Source organism: Nannospalax galili, unplaced genomic scaffold (assembly GCF_000622305.1).
Source record: "Nannospalax galili isolate Female #2095 unplaced genomic scaffold, S.galili_v1.0 scaffold302, whole genome shotgun sequence".
NCBI classification, from domain to species: Eukaryota; Metazoa; Chordata; class Mammalia; order Rodentia; family Spalacidae; genus Nannospalax; species Nannospalax galili.
Window position 1 is genome coordinate 5,607,525 of NW_008350120.1, and position 21,133 is coordinate 5,628,657.

General features: G+C 41.3%; 1 protein-coding gene across 6 annotated transcripts in view; it reads right to left on the bottom strand.

Annotated features, from left to right (window-relative positions):
* Lmbr1 (limb development membrane protein 1) overlaps positions 1 to 21,133 on the bottom strand; it is a 180,690-nt gene that overhangs the window by 102,132 nt on the left and 57,425 nt on the right. For all 6 annotated transcript variants that reach the window (XM_029570476.1, XM_008847270.3, XM_029570479.1 and 3 more), the window contains one exon: positions 2,867 to 2,970. In XM_029570476.1, coding sequence (XP_029426336.1) covers positions 2,867 to 2,970 — 104 coding nt within the window. The remainder of the gene's footprint in view (positions 1 to 2,866; positions 2,971 to 21,133) is intronic.

The window sequence follows — 21,133 nt, forward strand, 5'->3', positions numbered from 1 at the left end:
ATAAATAAATAAATAAATAAATAAATAAATAAATAAATAAAATAAAGTGAGGGGCAACCAAGGAAGACACTGGATATCAACCTCTGGCCTCCACAAGCATACACATGTGCATATACCACACACAAAAAAGGGCTGAATAATATGAAATAAATAGTAATAATCATAGTTTACACTTTCCATATCAAATTTATAAGATATATAGAACATTTCATTCCATATATCACAACATGAACAGAAGTAGAAATCAGACATGAAGCACCTCAGGTCTAACACTAGTCTCACTCTGACAAGTTTAAACATGACTCTTTGCATTATATTTCAAAATTTTATGGGAAAGATCTGCATTGGATGTACATTCAGTATTCAAGGTCATCGCCTCTTGTAAAGTCATGGTTCATTTCAGATGTTCTCGCAAAGCCTCCCAAGTACTATCAGCTACTCTGAGCATCCTGGGGTCTACTGAATGCAGAATACTTGCTTTTATAATGTGCCACTGTCCTGAAAACATTGAATGTGAATAGCTCCCCATCAAGATGTACTTTAGGTCATATGGAAACTGTGTGGAATAGTTTTAGTTGTCAACCTGGCACACTTGGCTAGAGGGCACCTCAACTGAGGGCTCAGCCCACTGTGAGTGATATAGGCCACTGTGGATAAGAAGCAGGCTGAGTACAGTCCAGAGGAACAAGCCAGTTAGCAGTGTTCCTCCACGGTACTTTGGTTCCTGCCCTGAGCTCCCACCTTGGCTTCCCTCCATTATGAACTGTAAGCTGAAGGTAAAATAAACCCTTTCCTCCCCAAGCTGGTTTTGGTCAGTACTCTTATTATATTAATAGAAAGTAACTAAGACAAAAATCTACTGTAGACGTTTCCTAAATACAAAAATAAAAATAAAGAGATTAAATGGAGTTACTCTATAAAGGGGTGACAATACCCCTACTAGACACCACAGCCTAGCAAATAAGAAACCCAGGGCCAGGAATGGGTTATCTCTTTTGAAGTTCCTCGTCAGTGGGTTCCCAAAGACCCCCATACATTACAGGCAATTGCCATTGCTCTTTGTTACCCTCCAGAACTTAATGGTAAGACCCTATTTCTCCTACATAATAGAACACGGAGAAACCAAGTTGGTCCTGACCTGGAAGCTTCCTCCCTGCTGGCTAGCTTTCATAGTGCTGGAAGGTGCTATGGATGCTACCATAAGAGGAGAAAAGTAATCATTAGTCTTACCCGGTGTGAGCCCTGCAAACTACAATGACAACTGGCCTGGCTAGACATGCCTGCTGTACAGTCATGGCAATATCATAAGAATAACCAACCACTCTGAATTGAAGGCCCATTCCATGAGATGAAGCCCATAACTGGTACCATAATCTGGACCAAGAACCTGTGGCCAGACAAGTTACACCCTAGTGGAGAACCTACTATCATTATTCTACTAAATGGACATAGTATTAAACTGATTACTAATGACTTATTGACATACCCATAGTTTAGTTCATTAGAGAAGGTTCTTCTTACAGTACATTGTGATTAACACAGCTTGTCAACATACAGAGAATAAGAGACTGCGGAGTGCTCAGTCCTAAATCGAACATCTATATCATACTTCCTCCCCACAAGGCTCAGGGATCGTCATGGAAGTAGGGTCTGAAAGATTGTGAGAGCCAGAGATGGTGGATGAATACAGCAAACACAACAGAACAGTTGCAGATATGAACTCACAGCAGTTGTATAAGCATGCACCTGGGCAAGCTCAGACCCGACAAAATCCCAGCATGGAGTGGGGAGGTAGGCATGAAGTCCCATACCTAGTTGAAGCGTTATTGGCAGCTGAAAGGGAAAGTTACTTTTCATTAAGGATATGATACCCACTGACTGAACACACCCCAGGGTATGGTCCCACCCCCAAGGGTATCTGGGCAACATAAATTGGACTCAATGGGCTTTTTTTAAAAAAAAAAAAAGAGGCCATGAAGTTGGGTGGGTAGGGAAGTACGGGATGGATCTGGGAAGAGTTGGGAGCTGAATAGGATCAAGATACCGTGCATGAAATAAAATTTTTTATTTATTTATTTTTAAGTGTATGAATGCTTTGCCTGCATGTATGTAAGTGCACCATATATATGCAATGTCCATGGAAGGCCAGAAGAGCGCATCAGATTCCCTGGAACTGGAGTTACAAACAGTTGTTAGCTGTCATGTGGGTTCAGGGAACCAAACCTGGGTCCTCTGAAAGAGCAGCAGGGCTCTTGACCACTGAGCCCTCTCTCCAGCCCCCCAAATATTTTAAAGATGTATTTTAAAGAGCTGGAGAGCTGGCTCACCGGTTAAGAACACTGGCTGCTCTTGCAGAGGACCGGGGTTCAATATCCAGCACCCACATGGCAACTAACAACTGTCTGCAACTCCAGTTCCAGGAATGCCATACCTTCTGACCTCCACAGCATTGCATGACATGGGTGCACCTACCTACAAACAAGCAATACACTCATACACATAAAATAAAAATAATAAATATTTTTAAAGATGTATTTTTTAAGTTTTTAGAAGTTCCTTTAGAGTTCAGGCTCTAAGGTAGATGAGCCACCCTAAGAGGCCTAAGAGCTATGATGTCAGGCCAGCTACTCTGCAGAAGACACTCCTCCAGGTGGACACATAACATAAAAATACTCTCCCTGAGCACACACGATAACTCATGATGCAGTATTATTAATGCCACTGTCAAGAATGTGCCAACAACATTATTCATTAATTCAGCTCATATTCTATTTAACTGCTTGTCTGAATATACTTCCTCTAGCTCAATATGAATAATATTTACTTCATCATTTAACAAATTTAATTCCAAACTCAATTCACCTACCTTTTTCAGGCCAGCAAAACCTTCTGATTCCAGAAAGAAAAAGGCAAAGGGCATCAACACAAATAAACAAAGGTTGGAAAACAGAGAAGCAAGGTTCCACAAACCTGTAAGGATGATAAGAAAAAGAAGAGAATCAGGTTAGATACTAACACATCTTTTCGAAGTTCACTAAATTGTGACATGCATCAAGATCTATAATTTCTTTTTTTTTTTTTTAATCTTCTTGAGACAGGGTCTTCCTGTAGCCCAAGCCAGCCTGGAACTCACTATGTAGACCAAGCTGGCCTTGTACTCATTGAGATCCGCCTGCCTCTGCCTCCCAAGTGCTGGGATTAAAGGCATGTACCATGACACCCAGCAAGATCTATAATTTCTAATAATAAAAGTCAACACATACTTGAAATGACAACCTAAACCTGGCAATCAGAAAATAATTATGTGTTTACTTAAAATATTTTTAGTTTTGTGATTTGAACCTATCGGTAAGAGCCAATATAAAAAACAGTTACTTGTTCCTCTGTCCCCAAGTAAATTAACTAGTGTCATCACCCATGCAGAGATCAAAGACACAGCTCTTTAGACACATCAGCATGGGATATTTAAATTAGAGCTACTAGCATCTACTAGCAAATACCAAGTACCCACTAAGCATTTCCCACATATAATCTCATTTAATTTAAACCTCATAAAATGGCCTAATAATAATAACTGGCATTTACTGTGTTCCATGTGCCAAGTACTGCTTGCTCTAAGGGACTTGCAGGCCTTCTGTGAACTCACTTCCTCATCAAGGAGTCCCTGAGACAGACAGTACTGCTGACCCACAGCACTGCAGCACAGGCTGGCTGTCACTCGTCAAGGCTGCAGAGCATGTGAGTAGTAGGGCTGACTCTGTACCTGGAATCCTGAAAAACCAGAGTTTCAACAACAATACAAAATGGGAAAGAAAATGTGACCGAGGCAGGCAAGCTCAAGGAGGAGTTTTCCTTTTGGTCGTGTTCTGCCACAATAAACAGCAGTGAAAATGAGTGTTGACTCACGAAGTGACACTTTCAGGCTTGTTATTGGCAGTGTGTTTGCCCAACATCTATTTTTCAAGGCCAAACATGAAAATTCTAGATTGAGCTTCAAAAATGATGATTATAATCTTTAAAATGGAGTCAAAGATAAAAGTTATGCTAAGTATATACTCAGAGCACTGTGTGCAGTTTTAAAAACAGGTATTGTGCTCTTTGCACACCTTTATTGAGAGACCGTGCTCAGAGCACTAGAAACACAGTGGCAAACACACACAACATATTGCTCTGGCTCAGACAAAAGTGAGCCCTCTGAACTGTCAACACAAACTCCCACTGCTATGGCATGAGTTCATATCCACACTCACAGCTGCCCTGTTCGTTCTTATGGAAGACAAGGAGGTAAAAACCTGAACAGCAGCATGGTTATCTAAAGACATTCATTTCTTTCAGTAAAGTAATTAATAAAATCAACTAATAGTGTCTTTTTAATTTTTTCTTTTTTTTAAAAATTTTATGTGTATAAGTGTTTTGTCCGAATGTATGTAAGTACATCACATGCATGCAAAGCCCAAGGAGGCCAGAAGAGGGTGCAGGATCCTCTGGAATTGGAGCTATAGACTGTTAGCCACCATGTGGGTGCTGGGAACCAAATCTGGGTCCTCTGCAAGACCAGTCAGTGCTGTTAACTGCTGCACCATCTCTCTAGTCTACAATTAATAGCTTATTATCCAAAAATCAAGATATTTTTAACACATGATTATAATGCACATTTTATCTTTGCAAGAAGCAAAATGTTTTACACAACTTTTTAGAAAACAATGTATTAATATCTTTTTTTTGAGACAGCATCTCATTTATCCGAGGCTGACCTCAAACTCTCTCTGTAGTAGTCCAAGATGGCCCTGAACTCCTGATATTCCTGCTGAGCTATCTCTCTAGGCCCTGTCTTAACATCTTTTAGTGAGAAAATTAATTTGAACTTTTTAAAGTAAAAATTGCTTTAAAATATGTTTATACACTCTGTCCCCTTAAAGGAAAAAGTTAAGGCCAAGCACACTGGTACACATCTCTAAATCCCAGATACTAAGGAGGCCAACACAGGAGAATCATTAGAGTTCACAAGCTCAAGGCCAGCCTGGATGACATGGTAAAACCTGTCTTTTAAAAGACAAGAAGAAGATAAACATTTCACTCCTTTTCTTTATTGGCCCATTATAATCACAATCACCAGGAAGGCACAAAGACCTAAGGAAGACTGAGTGTACACACCTGAGTCACAGAGAGAGAGAAAGAGAGAGAGAGAGAGAGAGAAAGAGAGAGAGAGAGAGATGGGGAGAGAGAGACAGACAAGCAGAGACAAAGAGGTCTGAGTGTACAAACCTGAGTCTCAAAGATTTGACGATTTGACTGTGTCCTGTCTGCACTTCCATGTGACAACCTTGCTAGGTCCCAGGTTCCTCATCTATAAAATTAGTCTTAATGATACATGTGTGGTCATCATTTAGAATTAAGTGAAATAATGTATGGATAACAACTGGACCAATGTCTGCCACAAAATAGTCCATACTTTCTTGCTTTTATTAACAGTCATTGTTAGCTCCCAGCACACTGCTAATCTTACAAGTCCCCAGGCTCCATTTCTCCTCTCTTCCTCTCTCTCTCTCTCTCCGCCCCCCTCCCCCGCCAGTTGTATCAGCTCCTGGTTTTCATTACTAGCACTCTGCATGTATCTATCTACAGTCTCTCTACCCTAGCCAGTGCTGGGTGAAGATTCTAAGACAAAACTTTTCAAGAATTGTACCCAAAGAAAGACTATATGGACCTGAATCAAAGCTGTCCTGTCAGGCCCAGTTCATAAACTTTTACTTGCAGTCTTTAGTCCGTACTTTGATTATTCAACATTTTATTTAGAACTTCCGTGTTTCTTCCAGATGCAAGAGGTGGTACAATAATTCTTACTATGCAAATAATCACTTCCTGGGGACACTGTAGTGTTGGCATACTGCTCTGAACCAGCACAGTAGAAAACAGAAATAGCAGCTTTAACACACATGTTTATAGACGATAAACAGCATCCTGTTGAGGAGCACACTCCACTTAGAGGAAAGAATTCTGATCCAATTAATGCCACCCTGTCCTTCTAGAAAACTATCTTTAAAGAAAGCCGTGATGAACCTACTCAGCAGCACTGCTAGGGCAGCACTCAGCCCCTCTGACATGGGCCCTCATGGTACCTTCAGCCTCAGATTCTCAACACCAGCTTTAAAGCCAGAAAGTGGCTATACCACATTTCCTAATTTACTGAGATACTGTTGGGCAAAATAAATTCCACTTACTAACTTTCCATATTCTTTGCAGACATCTGTAATTTAATTAGGTTCTCCACATCCAAGTTCTGGAAATGTTACATTGCTCACCAACACCTGACTACCCAATGTCGGCTTTGGTGCCAAAGAATCAAATGACGACAAAGAAATCGCCTCAAAAGAGAAAAGCTCACAGGCCAAAGTAAGTGAAGTCTCAGACCTTGTCAGTGTAGAATGAAGATAACCACAATGTGTACAAAAATAAGACATGTTAATCTTAGCCCCACTGAACTGGAACTTACATACACTACATGCAGTGCTACAGTTCAGACAGTCTTGAGCGTGCCTCCCCACATGCCCTTGGTCTCCCCAGGAAGCTTGGTCTTCAGTGTAGCAATTTTAAAGTGTTGGGATCTTTAAATGAAGGCTCAGCGGAGATGAGCAGATTCTGGGGAGCACTGGTCTAGTGAAGGGATTGGTGCTTTTCTCATGAGAATACATCCTCACTCTCAAAGTCATTATAAAAAGAGGTCACCCTTCTCCTAGGCGTGTTCCCATTCCACTTCACTGTGCTATGACATGAGGGTGGGAGATCAGGGAAGGGACACTCACCAGGGCCCCTAGAACTGTAACACTTCTTTTCTTTCTAAAGTACCAACCTCAGACATTGCTGCAGCAACATAAAGTGGACTAACACACAAAGTGTACAACTTGATAAGTGTTCACACCATGATGACTAATAGGCTGATGAACACACCATTGCACCAGGTTTTCACATGCCCTTACAGAATCTGTGCCTCTTACACACCCCAGCCAGACACTGATTCTGTACTTCAAAACAATAGATTTTCTAGAATTTTTATGTACATGGATCATGTACTTTGTACTGTTGTTTTGCCTGGTTTCTGTCACTGAGAGCACAGATGAGATGGAATCCTTATTGAACTGTCCCACCTGTTGACAGCATCTAAGCTGTTCTCACTATGTAGCTACTGCAGATGCAACTGTCATAACCATGTATGTCCAGACTTCCAGGAACAACATGCTTTCACTTCTGCTGGGTAAGTATGCAGCAGAGGACGGCCACACCGTATAACAGGTATATGTTTAACATTTTAGGAAACTGGCGAAATGGTTTCTAAAATGGTTGTATTTTGTTTTTGTTTTTGTTTGTTTTTTAGTCTTTTTGAGACAGGGTCTCCCTGTAGCCCCAGCTGACCTGGAACTCACTACGTAAACCAGGCTGGCCTTGAACTCACAGAGATCTGCCTGCCTCTGCCTCCTGAGTGCTGGGATTAAAGGGATGCACCATCATGCCCGGCTAAAATGATTGTATTTTACATTCCCACCAACAAAGGAAAATTCTTTATATACCCTGAAAACAAATCCTTTAACAGGTATGAGGTCTGAAGATATTTTCTCCTAGTTCGTGGACTCTTTTTTTTCTAATCAAAGAACAGCTTATCAGATTTAACAAGGCCAAATTTGACAATATTTTCTCTTATGGATTCTGATCTTGATATTATCCAAGAAATGATGGCTCAGTCCAGTGTCACAAAGACTCCTACATTTGCTTCTCTGTGCAGTGGCTTCAGGGTTTATATTTAGGTCTACGGTCTCTTGAGCTACTTTGTATTGGTGCCAGGTGCAGATTATTTTCGCCATGATTACCCAACTGTTCCATCTCCATTTGTTAAAATTACTCTTTTCTCCACTAAATTATCTTTGTACTTTTGTCAAAAATCAATTGACAATTTCCATGTCCATGCCTTGGACTCTGTGCCCTGTCAGGCTGACCAATTAGTCTGTCTTTATGCTGCTACCACAGTCTCCATCATTATAGACTGAAAATAGTCTTCAAATAGGAAGTCCTCCAAGTGTGTTCTCTTTCAAAGTTGTTAGGCCAAAGGAAATTCACTGAACTCTCATTTGAATTTCAGACTAGCTTATCAATTTCCACCAAAAAGTATATACTGGGGCTTTGATTAGCATTGTGTTCAATCTATACATCACTGTGGGGAGAGCTAGTATTTAACATGAAAAGCTACATCACCCAACTCAGAAACTGGAACCTCAGTCCCTGCTATGATAACATCTAGAGGCAGTGCTCTGGGGAGGGTGCAGTCCTGTGAGAAAAGAGGGGAGCGGGAACACCCTTCTTGTTTATCTGTTTTGTTTTGTCTTTTTTGAGACAGGGTCTCCTTGTAACCCCAGCTGTTCTGGCACTCACTATGTAAACCAGGCTGGCCTCGAACTCACAAAGATCCGCCTGCCTCTGCCTCCCAAGTGCTGGGATTAAAGGTGTGCACCACCACGCCCAGCTGTTTTGTTTTTTTTTGAGACAGGATTTTCCTGTAGCCCCAATGACCTGGAACTTACTATGTAGATCAGGATGGTCTTAATCTCATAGAGATCCACCTACCTCTGCCTCCTGAGTACTGGGATCAAAGGCGTGTACTACCATGCCTGGCACAAACATCTTTAAACATAGACTGAATGACTGCAAAGCCTCCCTTGGGCCAGAGTCCAATTGCGCTGCCCACCGCTACTGCAGATCTCAGGAAAGCAGAACACTGCTTACAAGACATCTGTCTTCCGTTTTCTCGAGAGAGAATTGCTTTGGGTTGAAGGACAGCTTTTCCTGCTTCTAATGGACTAAACAAAGATTATTATCTCAATAAAATCCTGACATAGGATAAATCACTTGTAATAATATGAAAGATGCACAAAATAAAATAAACCAAAAATAGAGCAGAAACATCTCCTTGTTGGACTCACTCATAAGCAAATTATTTTTTAAGTTTTTTTTAATTTTATGTGTATGAGTGTTATGCCTGCATGTATGTAAATGCACCCATGTTGTGCAATGCCCATGGAAGACAGAAGAGGGCATCAGATCCCCTGGAACTGGAGTTACAGACAGGTGTTAGCAACCATGCCAGTGCTGGGGATAAAACCTGGGTCTTCTGTAAGAGCAACCAGTGCTCTTAACTACTGAGCCATCTCTCCAGCCCCATAAGCAAATTACTTTTTAAGAGATTCAATAAATTCCCTCCATAAATTCCCTTACTTAAAAATGACAGCCCTGGAATTCGATCCCAGGTCTCTTCCTCTCCACATTACTGTATACTGCCTCACACTGGGTAAAAAGGGTTTATAGTTTTATTATTCTTATCTACCAAAAGGAATATATCAGTTTCGTCAGATTTTACTATAGGACATACCCGATATGTTAGCCCATTAATTCCTTCCCTCAGTGTAAGGCAGAGTGCTTAACCAAGCCCATGATCAGTAAGACAATAAAACAGAGCAAAGCAACGCTACTTCCCACTTACTTCTCCACTGCACAAGTATGGGCACAAACACACAAAGGCTTTCTTAAAGTCTTTCAAAATTCAATTTCAAGGGGCTGGAGAGATGGCTCAGTTGGTAAAGAGCCTGTCTTGCAAACATGAGGATCTATATTCAATCCCTAACACCCATGTAAAAATCCAGGTATGGTACCAAGTGTTTGTAATCCCAGTGCTGGGAAGGCAAGGAGGGTGGGTCTCGGAGGCTTACTGGCCAGCCAGCCTAGCTAATTGGTGAGATTCAGGCTAGTAAGAGACCTTGTCTCAAGAAAGCAATATGGATAGCTCTTGAGCAATGGAACCTGAGGGTGACCTCTGACTTCCACATGTACATATGTGCATGCACACTGCATACGCACATGGTGCCACACAAATATGCATGCACACATACACCTCCAATTTGTTAATTCAAATTCAATAAAATATTGAATGTGCTGCATGGACTTAGTACACTACAATGTCTCCGCCAAAAATAAAATGCTCACTGTACTTGTACTTTAAAGGAGCTTACCAGTTCTTACAGCAAGAATCTGAGTGAAGGGCACTTTATAACTGACAGTCAACTGTGCATGACTTTGTGGGCTTCAATTCAGTCACTGGATTCCTCATGTCAAATAGGTTACAACTCATTGGCTCTTAGGAAGAATAGAGGACAACAACACCCAAATGTTTAAACAAAGGTCAGTGTCTGTTGTCAGTGTTATGTAACCGACCAAAGATAAAAACTGAGGCTGGAGAAATGGCTCAGCAATTAAGAGCACTGGATGCTCTTGATTCCCAGCACCCACAGAGTGGCTAAGAACCATCTGTAACTCCAGTTATAGGAGAATTCAATGGCCTCTTCTGACCTCCATGGGCACTGTATGACACAGGTGCACTTGCATGCATGCAGGCAATACACTCATACACATTAGAAAATAAAAATAATAAAATATTTTTAAAAATAAAAACTGAAAAATTCTTACATGCCAGCAGGTATTCAAGGCAAAGACAAGAAAACAGTGTGAATTATGGCTAAAATTAGGCAACACTTTCCTTAAAGAACTATTCTCATTAGTTTGACCCCCAAAAGCTTATACTATAAAAAATCTATACATATATGAAACTTAAGATACATAAAAATGACAATGACATAAAAGCTAAGAACTAGATGGCTCAGTGGGCAAGAGAAAGCAGCGAAGCCGAACTGAGGTGGGGGCCCTGGAGGCTCCCTCTTCCCAGCTTCACTGCCTATGCCATTCAAACATCGACCTCAGCAAAACTGCCAATCGCCACACCCTATAGGCTTCAAAATTCTCAATGGGTTAAGCCACAGATATACATGTGGGAAGCAAAAGGTCTACCATATTTATAATCAGAAAAATACTATCATGTGTAGCATTTATTCTTATTACTGATCTATAAAAATACGTATTTCCAGAACAAGAAATTCAAATTCTTCTCTGGAAGTCAAAAGTCAAAAAAGTAAAACTTGCCTTAGGCAAAAACTCACAAATCAGTAAAAAGTAATTACTCTGGCCAACACACTCATTAAAACTAAGACAGAACTAGGGAGACGCCTAGGTCAGTAAAGTGCTTACTGCACAAGGATAAGGACTTGAGTTCAAAGCCCAGAAACAATGTAAAAAAGTCAGGCATGGTGATACGTACTTGTAAGCCCAGGGCTGGGAAGGCAGAGATAAGCAGATCCCTAGGGTTCCCTGGCCAGCCAGCCTAGCCAACTCAGTGAGATCTGGGCTGTACGAGACTCTGTCTTTTAAAAAAAAAAATATATATATATATATATATATATGAAATAAGAAGAGGAGGAGGAGGAGATGAAGAAAGTGAAAACTAAGATAGCTGTGGAGAGCTAAAGAGATCTCCATCAGTGGTTCAAGACAAAAGGCCAGATACTGTGACACACACCTATAATTCCAGCATCTGGAAGGCAGAGACAGGAGGATCACTCAGCCTACACTATACAGTGAGTTCCAAGCCAGCCAGGCCTACACAGTAAGACTCCATCTCACGCACAAAAACAAAATCGCAGAGCTCACAAAGACCAACAGTGTCAGCTGTACAAATGAAGAAAACCATGTAAGATTACCAGAAAGTTCTACATATCAACTAATGAAATAAGAGGCCTTTGTCATGCTTTTTTTTTATTAAGTTCACTAACCAGAACAAATACGTGTAAGAATTTCAGACTAAGTTTGTGGCAATCTATAATTATAACATCCCTAACGTGTAAGAAAATTTGAAGTTCCCATTAGAAATTTGTCTAATATATAGATATAATAGTATATCTAAAACCAGATGTGGTGGTGCATACCATCATCCCAATACTTGAGAGATGAAGGTAGGGAGGATCAAGAGTTCAGAGCCTGAGGGCTGGAGAGATGGCTCAGCAGGTAAGAACACTGGCTATTCTTCCAGAGGACCTGGAATCGATTCCCAGTACCCACATGGCAGCTAATGACCAGCAGTAACTCAGGTTCCAGGGGATCTGACACCCTCTTCTGGCCTCTGTGAGGTATTGCATGCACATGGTATACTTATATTGTATGACAAAACACTCATACACAGAAAATAAAAATATTTTTTTAAATGAGTTCAAGGCTAGTCTAGTCTACATGAGATTTTGTCTCCCTCCCCCCCCAAAAAAAAGTGTTTTTAACACATATTGCTAAGCAGGTATTATGGGCTTGCCAACTTTGCAAAGTTTAATAAATTCCCAGTCTTTTCCTGACATATATCATAACTACACAACATATCCCTTAACAACATTCTACAATATTTATGCAATTTAAAATTACCATTACCATCAGTACACATATTTTATTGTATATTATCTCATACTAATTTATAAAATCAAAAATAGCCAAATCTCAGCTTTAGAAAGCTAAAATTATATGCTTCAATATAGTTGAACTATAAAACTTTAGAAAGGTAGTTTGTCTAAATCAGTATCCTTGGCAAGTTATTTGGAAGGCAGCCAATGCCCATTCCCAGAGAGGTTTCGATGAGAGGCTGCTCAGCAGCCCAAGGGCACTCAGCTAAAAACACAAGAGTGGGTGGTTTTCCCCCGGGGTTCGTTAGCTTCTGCTGCCACCTGCTGGTGTCACAGAACAGTTCAAAATACAACATTCAACCCATGTAGACAAAAATTTTCGTGAATTTAAATTCGAAAAATAACCAAAGTCAAGCACTATTCAATAGTTTCCAAAATTATAAAAAGTTAAAACCACATTTCAATAAAACTGAAGAATCTATCAAAATAATGATTTTAAAAACGTCTTCCAACAAAGCAGGAGGACAGGGCGAGCTATTCCAAATGGTGTTAGCGTCTCTGCTCACTCATCTACTTAAAAGGAAACTGAACAATCCCACAATGGGCTGTGAAATCGCCTTAATACAACCTTGCTTATGGCAAAAATAGTCTATCTTCCTTAGCAAACATTAGCATACAACCCTACCCCCTACGAAAAACACTGTTCAAGTCTGATTTCCCTTCACAATATTTCCTGTGAAACTACATAAACATCAGCTTTCTTTTTACAAAAGCGGCATCATCAGCACTCAGGAGCAGGGGGAATCACAAATTTTAGACCAGCCTGGGCTATGGTGCAAAACCCTATCTCAGGAAAAAAAGCATGAAGACTAGGGATGTCCGTTACTCAATGCTAGAGCCTTGCCTTGCATCAACAATGCCTTAGGCTTTTTGTTTTGGGGTTTTTTTGTTTGTTTGTTTTTTGGATTTTTTTTTTTTTGGTCTTTTTGAGACAGGGTCTCCCTGTAGCCCCAGCTGGCTGGACTGAAACTCACTATGTAGACCAGGCTGGCCTTGAACGCACAGAGATCCACCTGCCTCTGCCTCCCGAGTGCTAAGATTAAAGGCATGCGCCACCATGACCACCTGGGCTTGATCTTTTATATCACAAAATACACAGGGTGAGGTGGGAGCATGTCTGATTATAAATATGCTTTTCCTCAAACTCTATTTTATTTTTATTTTATGTGTATGAGTGTACTGCCTGCAGGTACATAAGAGCACCTTGTCATGCAAGGCCCTTCAACATCAGAAGAAGGCATCAGAGTCCCTGAAACTGGAGTTATGGATGGTTGTTAGCCACCATGTATGTGCTGGGAATTGAACCTGGATCCTCTGCAAAAAGCATCCAGTGCTCTTAGTTGCTGAGCCATCTCTCCAGTCTCTTCCTCAACCTCTTTATCTATCAACAAATATTAATTGACATCATGATCTATAATGGACAAAAATCCATGCTACTGTTTGGATCCATGAAAATCTGATTAAGCTGTTTCCCTTCTCCAAATGCCTAGACTGTCTTTAGTATGACAATATCACAAAGTCCAGGCATTATATTATACAAATTATGATAAAGGGCTGAGATTCCGCTGTGACTAGTAGTAAATTATCAGAAACATTCAAGAATGGTACAATAAAATTTAAGATTCACTTTAAGTTTGATTGCTGGTAATCTAAAGGCTTATTTGTCTTTCTCTGGAGCTTAAAAACAGATTCTAAGAAAAACAATGGCAGCGGTTGGACAGATGGCTCAGTGGTTAAGAGCACTGGCTGCTCTTGCAGAGGACCCAGGTTCGATTCCCAGCACCCACATGGTGGTTAACAACCATCTGTAACTCCACTCCCAGGGGATCTGACACCCTCTTCTGGCCTCCTTGGACACTGCATTCATGTGGTGCACATACATACATGCAGGCAAAACTGTAATACACATAAAATAAAAATACATTTTTTAAAAAGGAAAAAGATGGGTTTTGTGTTGTTCCTTCATGCCTCTAGTATACTGTCTGTTCCTGACAAATCAAAGAAAAGTACAGCCCTCACAAAAAGAGTCCGCTTCACTGTGGTTCATTTTAACAACTGAATCTGAGCTGGCCATTCTGTTATCCATGTACATCTCTGCTCACTAGCAAATGGAAATGAAGCAAACACTAGGCCCCAAGGCAGAAAAACACCTCCAAAACTCATGGTTTCCACACTGGAAGGTATAACTTAGTTCCATCATTCTCCTGTCTTTCAAATTTTTGCCATTTTTGGCTTTTAATGTTAAACTCACATTGTAGAAAAGTAGCCATCCTGAAGTAGGTGCTTTAGTAGCATGTAACATATTCCGAGTACTGCAGTCACTGCCTCTGCACAGCTCCAGAACTTTTTCCCTACTGTATGGATGGCTGCTTCTCCAAACATAGAACTGATGCTCTCAACTAACTTTTTTTACAGTGCACAAGATGCAGAAAGTGTTCATACATATGGATTCTTTCCATTGGCCTTTTATCCTTTTCCTCTATTTTAGTTAAACCAGCAATGTCACTTGGTCACCTCTGCCTCCTCTGTTCAAGCCTAAAACACATAAGAGCTGTGGGCACACCAAGGTCCATTATGAGTCACAGAATCACAGTGGAGGCCCATTGCCCTCTTCAGATAACTATATTTGCCTTTTGAAAAATAGCTCTTGGCCTGGTATGGGGCTTTCATAGAGATTAAATGCTTGACCGTGGACAAGTTACCATGTGGCCTAGCTGCCCGTCATGAATGGAATGCCTTGTGGTACTCCTAATCCAAAAAGCTGGACATGCACAGCAGTACTCTCTCATCAAACAGAAATGGTGTCTGTGTGACAGGCCCTGAAAGTGAGAACAAGTAAGTTAATCAAGAAGTGACTGACCCAAGAACACAGGGCTCCCTCCTCTCTGCATACACTCATCTGAAAGAGAAAGAGCCCTGGTTTAGTTTGCAGCACTTGCAGGCTCTCCAGTAACTTGGGTGGCTCTGGCACTGCAGCCCTTTCTGAGCCATTCCTGAAGGAAGACGTGAAAGGAAATCCTTGAGGGACAGAAGAATAAGCAGCAAATTTGATTCTCTTACTTGGAAGGAGGAACTGTCGAATTATAATTATATGCTAGCTGATGTGCTATGGCCAGTGGTTTGGCTGGATGGTCAGGGACCTGGAAAACTGAATTTGGAAACTGATGTCAAGGACATCTGGGAAAGAGGTATATGGACAGATTTTTCTGACTGGACCGAAAAAAAAAAATGAAAACAAAAAGAAAAGTGAAGCTGCCTGCGTATCCCAAGTGAAATACTCTTCAAAGGGTGACGTGGCAGAGGGATGACCCAAAAGGATGGAGTAGCTGTGAAGAGCAGTCACTCTCTTTCTCCAGCCACCAGGTATCACCCAGAGGGGGTCATGAACAAATGGCCACAGTGGCAGGAATGGAGGCTGTGCAATGGGCTCAGCAACATGGACTTCCACTCACCAAAGCAGGCCGTGCTACGGCCCCTGCTAGGCCCAATCTGCTACCTATGATTTTTGTTTTCCAAATTTCCATACCAAATATATATTTCTTTGAACACATACAAACACATACATACACTTACATTTATGTGTTACGGCCTCAGTTTTTTATTTTATTTATTATTTTTATTTTATGTGTATGAGTGTGTAAGTGCACCCATGTCCTGAAATGCCCACAGAGGTCAGAAGAGGGCATCGGATTCCCCTGGAACTGGCATTATGGATGGTTGTTAGCCACCATGTGGGTGCTTAGAATTGAGCCCAGGTCCTCTGCAAGAATAGCCAGTACTCTCAACCGCTGAGCCATCTCCAGCTCCTAGGGTCTCATTTTCAAAACACAACAATTAAGAACACTCCTAACCAGATGTAGTGGTGTACACCTTTAATCCCAGCACTGGATCTTTGTGAGATCAAGGCCAGCCTGATCTACTTAATGAGTTCCAGGCCAGCAAGGGCTACAGGAAGACAACGTCTCAAAACAAAACAAAACAAAACAAAACACAAACCACTCTCATAGCATCATCACCTGTCCATACCGTAATGAAAACAAAATGTGTGCCTTGCTTATGAAAACCTTCATAAACTATGTTAGCTTTTTTTAATATTTTATTATTGTTATTTTTATGTGTATGAAAGTATTGCCTGCATGTATGTAAGTGCATTCGTGTCATGCAATGCCTACAAAGGTCAGAAGAGGGTGTCAGATCCCCTGGAACTGGAGTTACAGATGGCTGTTAGCCACCATGTGGGTGCTGGGAATCAAACCTGGGTCTTCTTCAAGAGCAGTCACTGCTCTTAACCACTGAGCCATCTCTTCAGACCCAAATATGTTAACTTTTAAAACTCTAAGAACAAATCATTACAAAACTATAGTCTTTTTAAAGCAATACGGCAATGGCATGAGACCAGACAGACAAGTCTGTGGGAAAGCATGGAGTAAAACAGCATTCCCTCCTGCTTACTCTGAAGCAAGCACCAGACTAGGCAGGCACTGCATACTGTACCTATTCCACCTGCCACATAAAAATGCTGTAACTAGGCCTTTCTCTGTCTACCTTACAGATAAAACACTATGACTTGGAAAGAATAAACAATTTGCTCAGGGTTACTGATAGTAAAACACAGAGGTTAATTCAAACCTAGGTCTACCTGACTTCAAAGCCTAGAAACAGACCCTAATGGAATGAGTTACTAGATAAAAAGACAGTAGTAAGAAACTCCCAAAATTACTCAGGCTATTGCCCTTGATGGCCTCCCAGAACTTGAAGGTAAGACCCTACTGCTAAAGACAGAACATACTTCAGACACAGGACTTGGAGCAATAAAGCTGCAACTGACCTGAAACCACTTTCTCTGAAGGCGAGCTCTCATAGCTTTGGAGAGCACTATGAAAGTGCCAAGTAAAAACATCAATAGATGGTCCAACACCAGCTTCAAGACCAAATAACCACATCAAAGACCTGCATAGCATATGACATTGGTGCAGTAGTAGCACTTTTATCTTGGGAGTAATCAACAGCTGCCTAATTGGACTAAAAGCCCACTCAATGGGAGGAAACTCAAGTGTGGTACTGTAAACCTAGCCTAATACACATGGCTGGAGAGGTCATAGATCTTAGAGACAACGCCAAGACTGTCACATCCATAGACTAATGTAATTTCTTACCATGCGCAAAATATGTATCCTTATATTTGCAGACAAATAGCCCAGTAACCACTCATTAAAGAAGCTTATTTTGCACCAGTCAGAGACTATTACCAAGTACACAACTGGTCACAGACAGATATTGTCTATGAATTGCTCAGGCCTAAGCGACACATCTAAAATGCAACCTCTACATCTAAGGTGCACAGAGCATAGAACAGAGGTAATGAAGAAGACATTAGTGAATCTCTCAATTCTCATTAATGAAGATTCTCATGCAACAGAGGGACAGAAGCACAAAAGGTTACAAACGGCCAAAACGTAGAGATTGAGTCAGCAGATTGCTGGTCCTTGAACAGGAAAGTTCACCCACTAAAGGGATCAGGGACCATTGTGGAAGAGGGGGCAGAAAGATTGTAAGAGCCAGGGAGGAGGTGCACAATCATATGGAAAGAGAGTCCTACAAGCTCCTGGGCACCTGCTCATATGATTCTATGGCAATGGTGTCGGCATACACAAGTCCCATGCAAACTTGGGCAGACAAAAACCCAGCATAGAACTGGGGAAATGATCAGCAGACCCCAATCTTAGCTGAGGAAACACTGGCAGCTGATTACTGCTGGGTGAGGAAGAATTGATCTTCCTAAAACAAGAGACTCTAGATAGGCTGACTAGATCTCAGTGGATGGACTTGCACAGGGGACTGTCTGGAGACAGTGACTTGATACATTGGGCCTTAATACAGATGACAGAGTATATGGGTTCCAATGGGGGGCTGTGGGAGCATGCCAGCGGGGATGGGGGTAAAAAGATGATTAAGATTCTTTGAGATATTCTTATAAAATACACAAAAATTCAAAAATATAAATTTAAAAAAAGAAACACTAGAGGAAAGAATATTCAATTGATGGCACTGAAACAGTGAGCTTTGGGAGGGAAACAAAGTTCTTGTGTAAACTACAGATGGATTCAATAGTTAAGCACATGCAAAACTACTGCTAAGAAAAGAAGTGAATGTTTGTTACATCTCAGGATGGGAAAGGATCTTCTACATAGAAAAACAATTGGAGAAAAACCAAAGAAAGAAAAAGACCAGACCACATGAAAACAGATAATTCTGGAACCAAATAAGATCCAAAAAGCAAAATAACTAAAAAAGCATTTCTAGAAGTTTGACATAGCTGATGAAATCTTCCTAGTTCAACATAAAAAACAGAAAAGGGCAAAGAACATGACAAATTATGTTTGCATTAGATGTCTATATAAGCTAAAACTGAAAGGTCCTACCTCACTAAACTCCTTTAAATGATAATCATGGGAACCACTTCCCAGTCATAAAGTTGGCAACAAAATACTACTATTTGATGCTGCTGCTGAGTTTGAGGTTAGAAATAAAGATACCTTCATCGTCTGTCCAGAGGATATAAACAAGCACTTCTAGAAAACACTTTGGCAATGATATTCATTGAGTCTAATAATTTTCATCCTAATTATCTTTGGAAATTATCAGAAAATCAAAAACCAACTTGAAAGTCCCCTGGATAGCCAGTGGGAAACAGTTAAGTAAAGGGTCCTACAGAGGAAAGAAAGCCATTCAGTAGCTAGGGAACAACTCAGTCACTATTTCATACCTGTAGGAAGTCACTGAAGAATAATCAGTCCCCATCCTAAGAGCACTGGCTGCTCTTGCAGAGGACCTGGTTTCAGTTCCCAGCACCCACAGGGCAGCAAAGAACCATCTATAACTGCAGTTCCAGGGTATCCAATGCCCTCTTCTGTCTTCCACAGGCACTTACATACACGTGGGTCCACTTACATGCATCCAAGAAAAACACTCATACACATAAAATAAAAATAAGTAAATACATAAAATATTTAAATGGTCCCTCTCTTGAAATCAGGGTAACCTCTGAAGACCATTAGCTTAATGTACATACAGCTTGTGTTAGACACTAATGTGTTTTCAAAGAACATCACTGGCAGGTAAATAATCAGTACAAGATTAAATGCCTGAAAAGATACAAACTGCATGTGCTATGCAACACATGATTCATGTGTGTGCTAAAGCAAGCATAGACTGCATTTGCTTTTTGCACGTTTTGGTATCTCTTATGTCCTCTATAGCGAGGGCATATTACAGCTCAGGAAAGAATGGTGCAGCTGGTGGTGGTGCTGCTGTCCCTCAAATGCAGAGTCATGCCTCAGCAACAGCACCCACAAAAGTACCTTCTGTACTTTCCCAAACTAGGGGAGGCACAAAGTTACTCCTGCGTCACTCATAAAACCGTAACTCCAACAGATTGTCAATAATCTCTACTCAACATTGCACTGATTCAAAGCAGCTACAAGAAGCTGGAGAGCTCTTAAATCTTCAGGCCGCTTTCTGCTGGGCTGAAGCATGAGGAGTATCAGCACACCTGGGAAGCTGCGGCCAAAGCGGTCAGCCTCCCACAGTCACAGCACCTCTCAAGGCAGTACCAGACAGGACATTCCACTTCTCAGTATCCACTAGGGAACTCCACACACAATGCCCTATGCTGCACACTTAGTAGAAACAAGATCCTTGGATACATCTTTTTCTAAGTCAAATGGCAAATCAGCTAGCTTTTGTTGAAGGGCATTATACCATTAACTCAATAGAAGGCTCAAAAATAAGAAAGCAACTATCAACTCTTTTAGCTTAAAAGTAGCAAGTATTTGTCATTGACTACTCTTCTACAAGACATTGTTTCCTAGACTGTCTTCACTATTATAAAATGTCTCTTCCCTTGGACAGGGAAAATGACTCAGGTAACATCAGACAGTGAGTTATCCCAACTTGCTACCTGCCTTTGGTGTTCAAAAAGAACATATCTAGCCTACTATGTAGCTACCAAATTATATCTCCATAATAAAACAGTTTGACACTAATAACACCAGTAACCACTTGGCACCATTCAAGGAATTAACATGAAAAAATGGGATGGTATGGGCAGAGTCAGATCTCAAAGAGTCACAATCAGTTCTAACAGATACAAAGAACTGTGCCAGCATATGCTAGCAGAGAAAGTGGTTCAGTGTACATGCACTAGATTAGCACAGCATGTACACGCACTGGATTAGTACAGCGTGTACACGCACTAGATGATTAGCACAGCGTGTACACGCACTGGATTAGCACAGCGTGTACACGCACTGGATTAGCACAGCGTGTACACGCACTGGATTAGCACAGCGTGTACACGCACTGGATTAGCACAGCGTGTACACGCACTGGATTAGCACAGCGTGTACACGCACTGGATTAGCACAGCGTGTACACGCACTGGATTAGCACAGCGTGTACACGCACTGGATTAGCACAGCGTGTACACGCACTGGATTAGCACAGCGTGTACACGCACTGGATTAGCACAGCGTGTACACGCACTGGATTAGCACAGCGTGTACACGCACTGGATTAGCACAGCGTGTACACGCACTGGATTAGCACAGCGTGTACACGCACTGGATTAGCACAGCGTGTACACGCACTGGATTAGCACAGCGTGTACACGCACTGGATTAGCACAGCGTGTACACGCACTGGATTAGCACAGCGTGTACACGCACTGGATTAGCACAGCGTGTACACGCACTGGATTA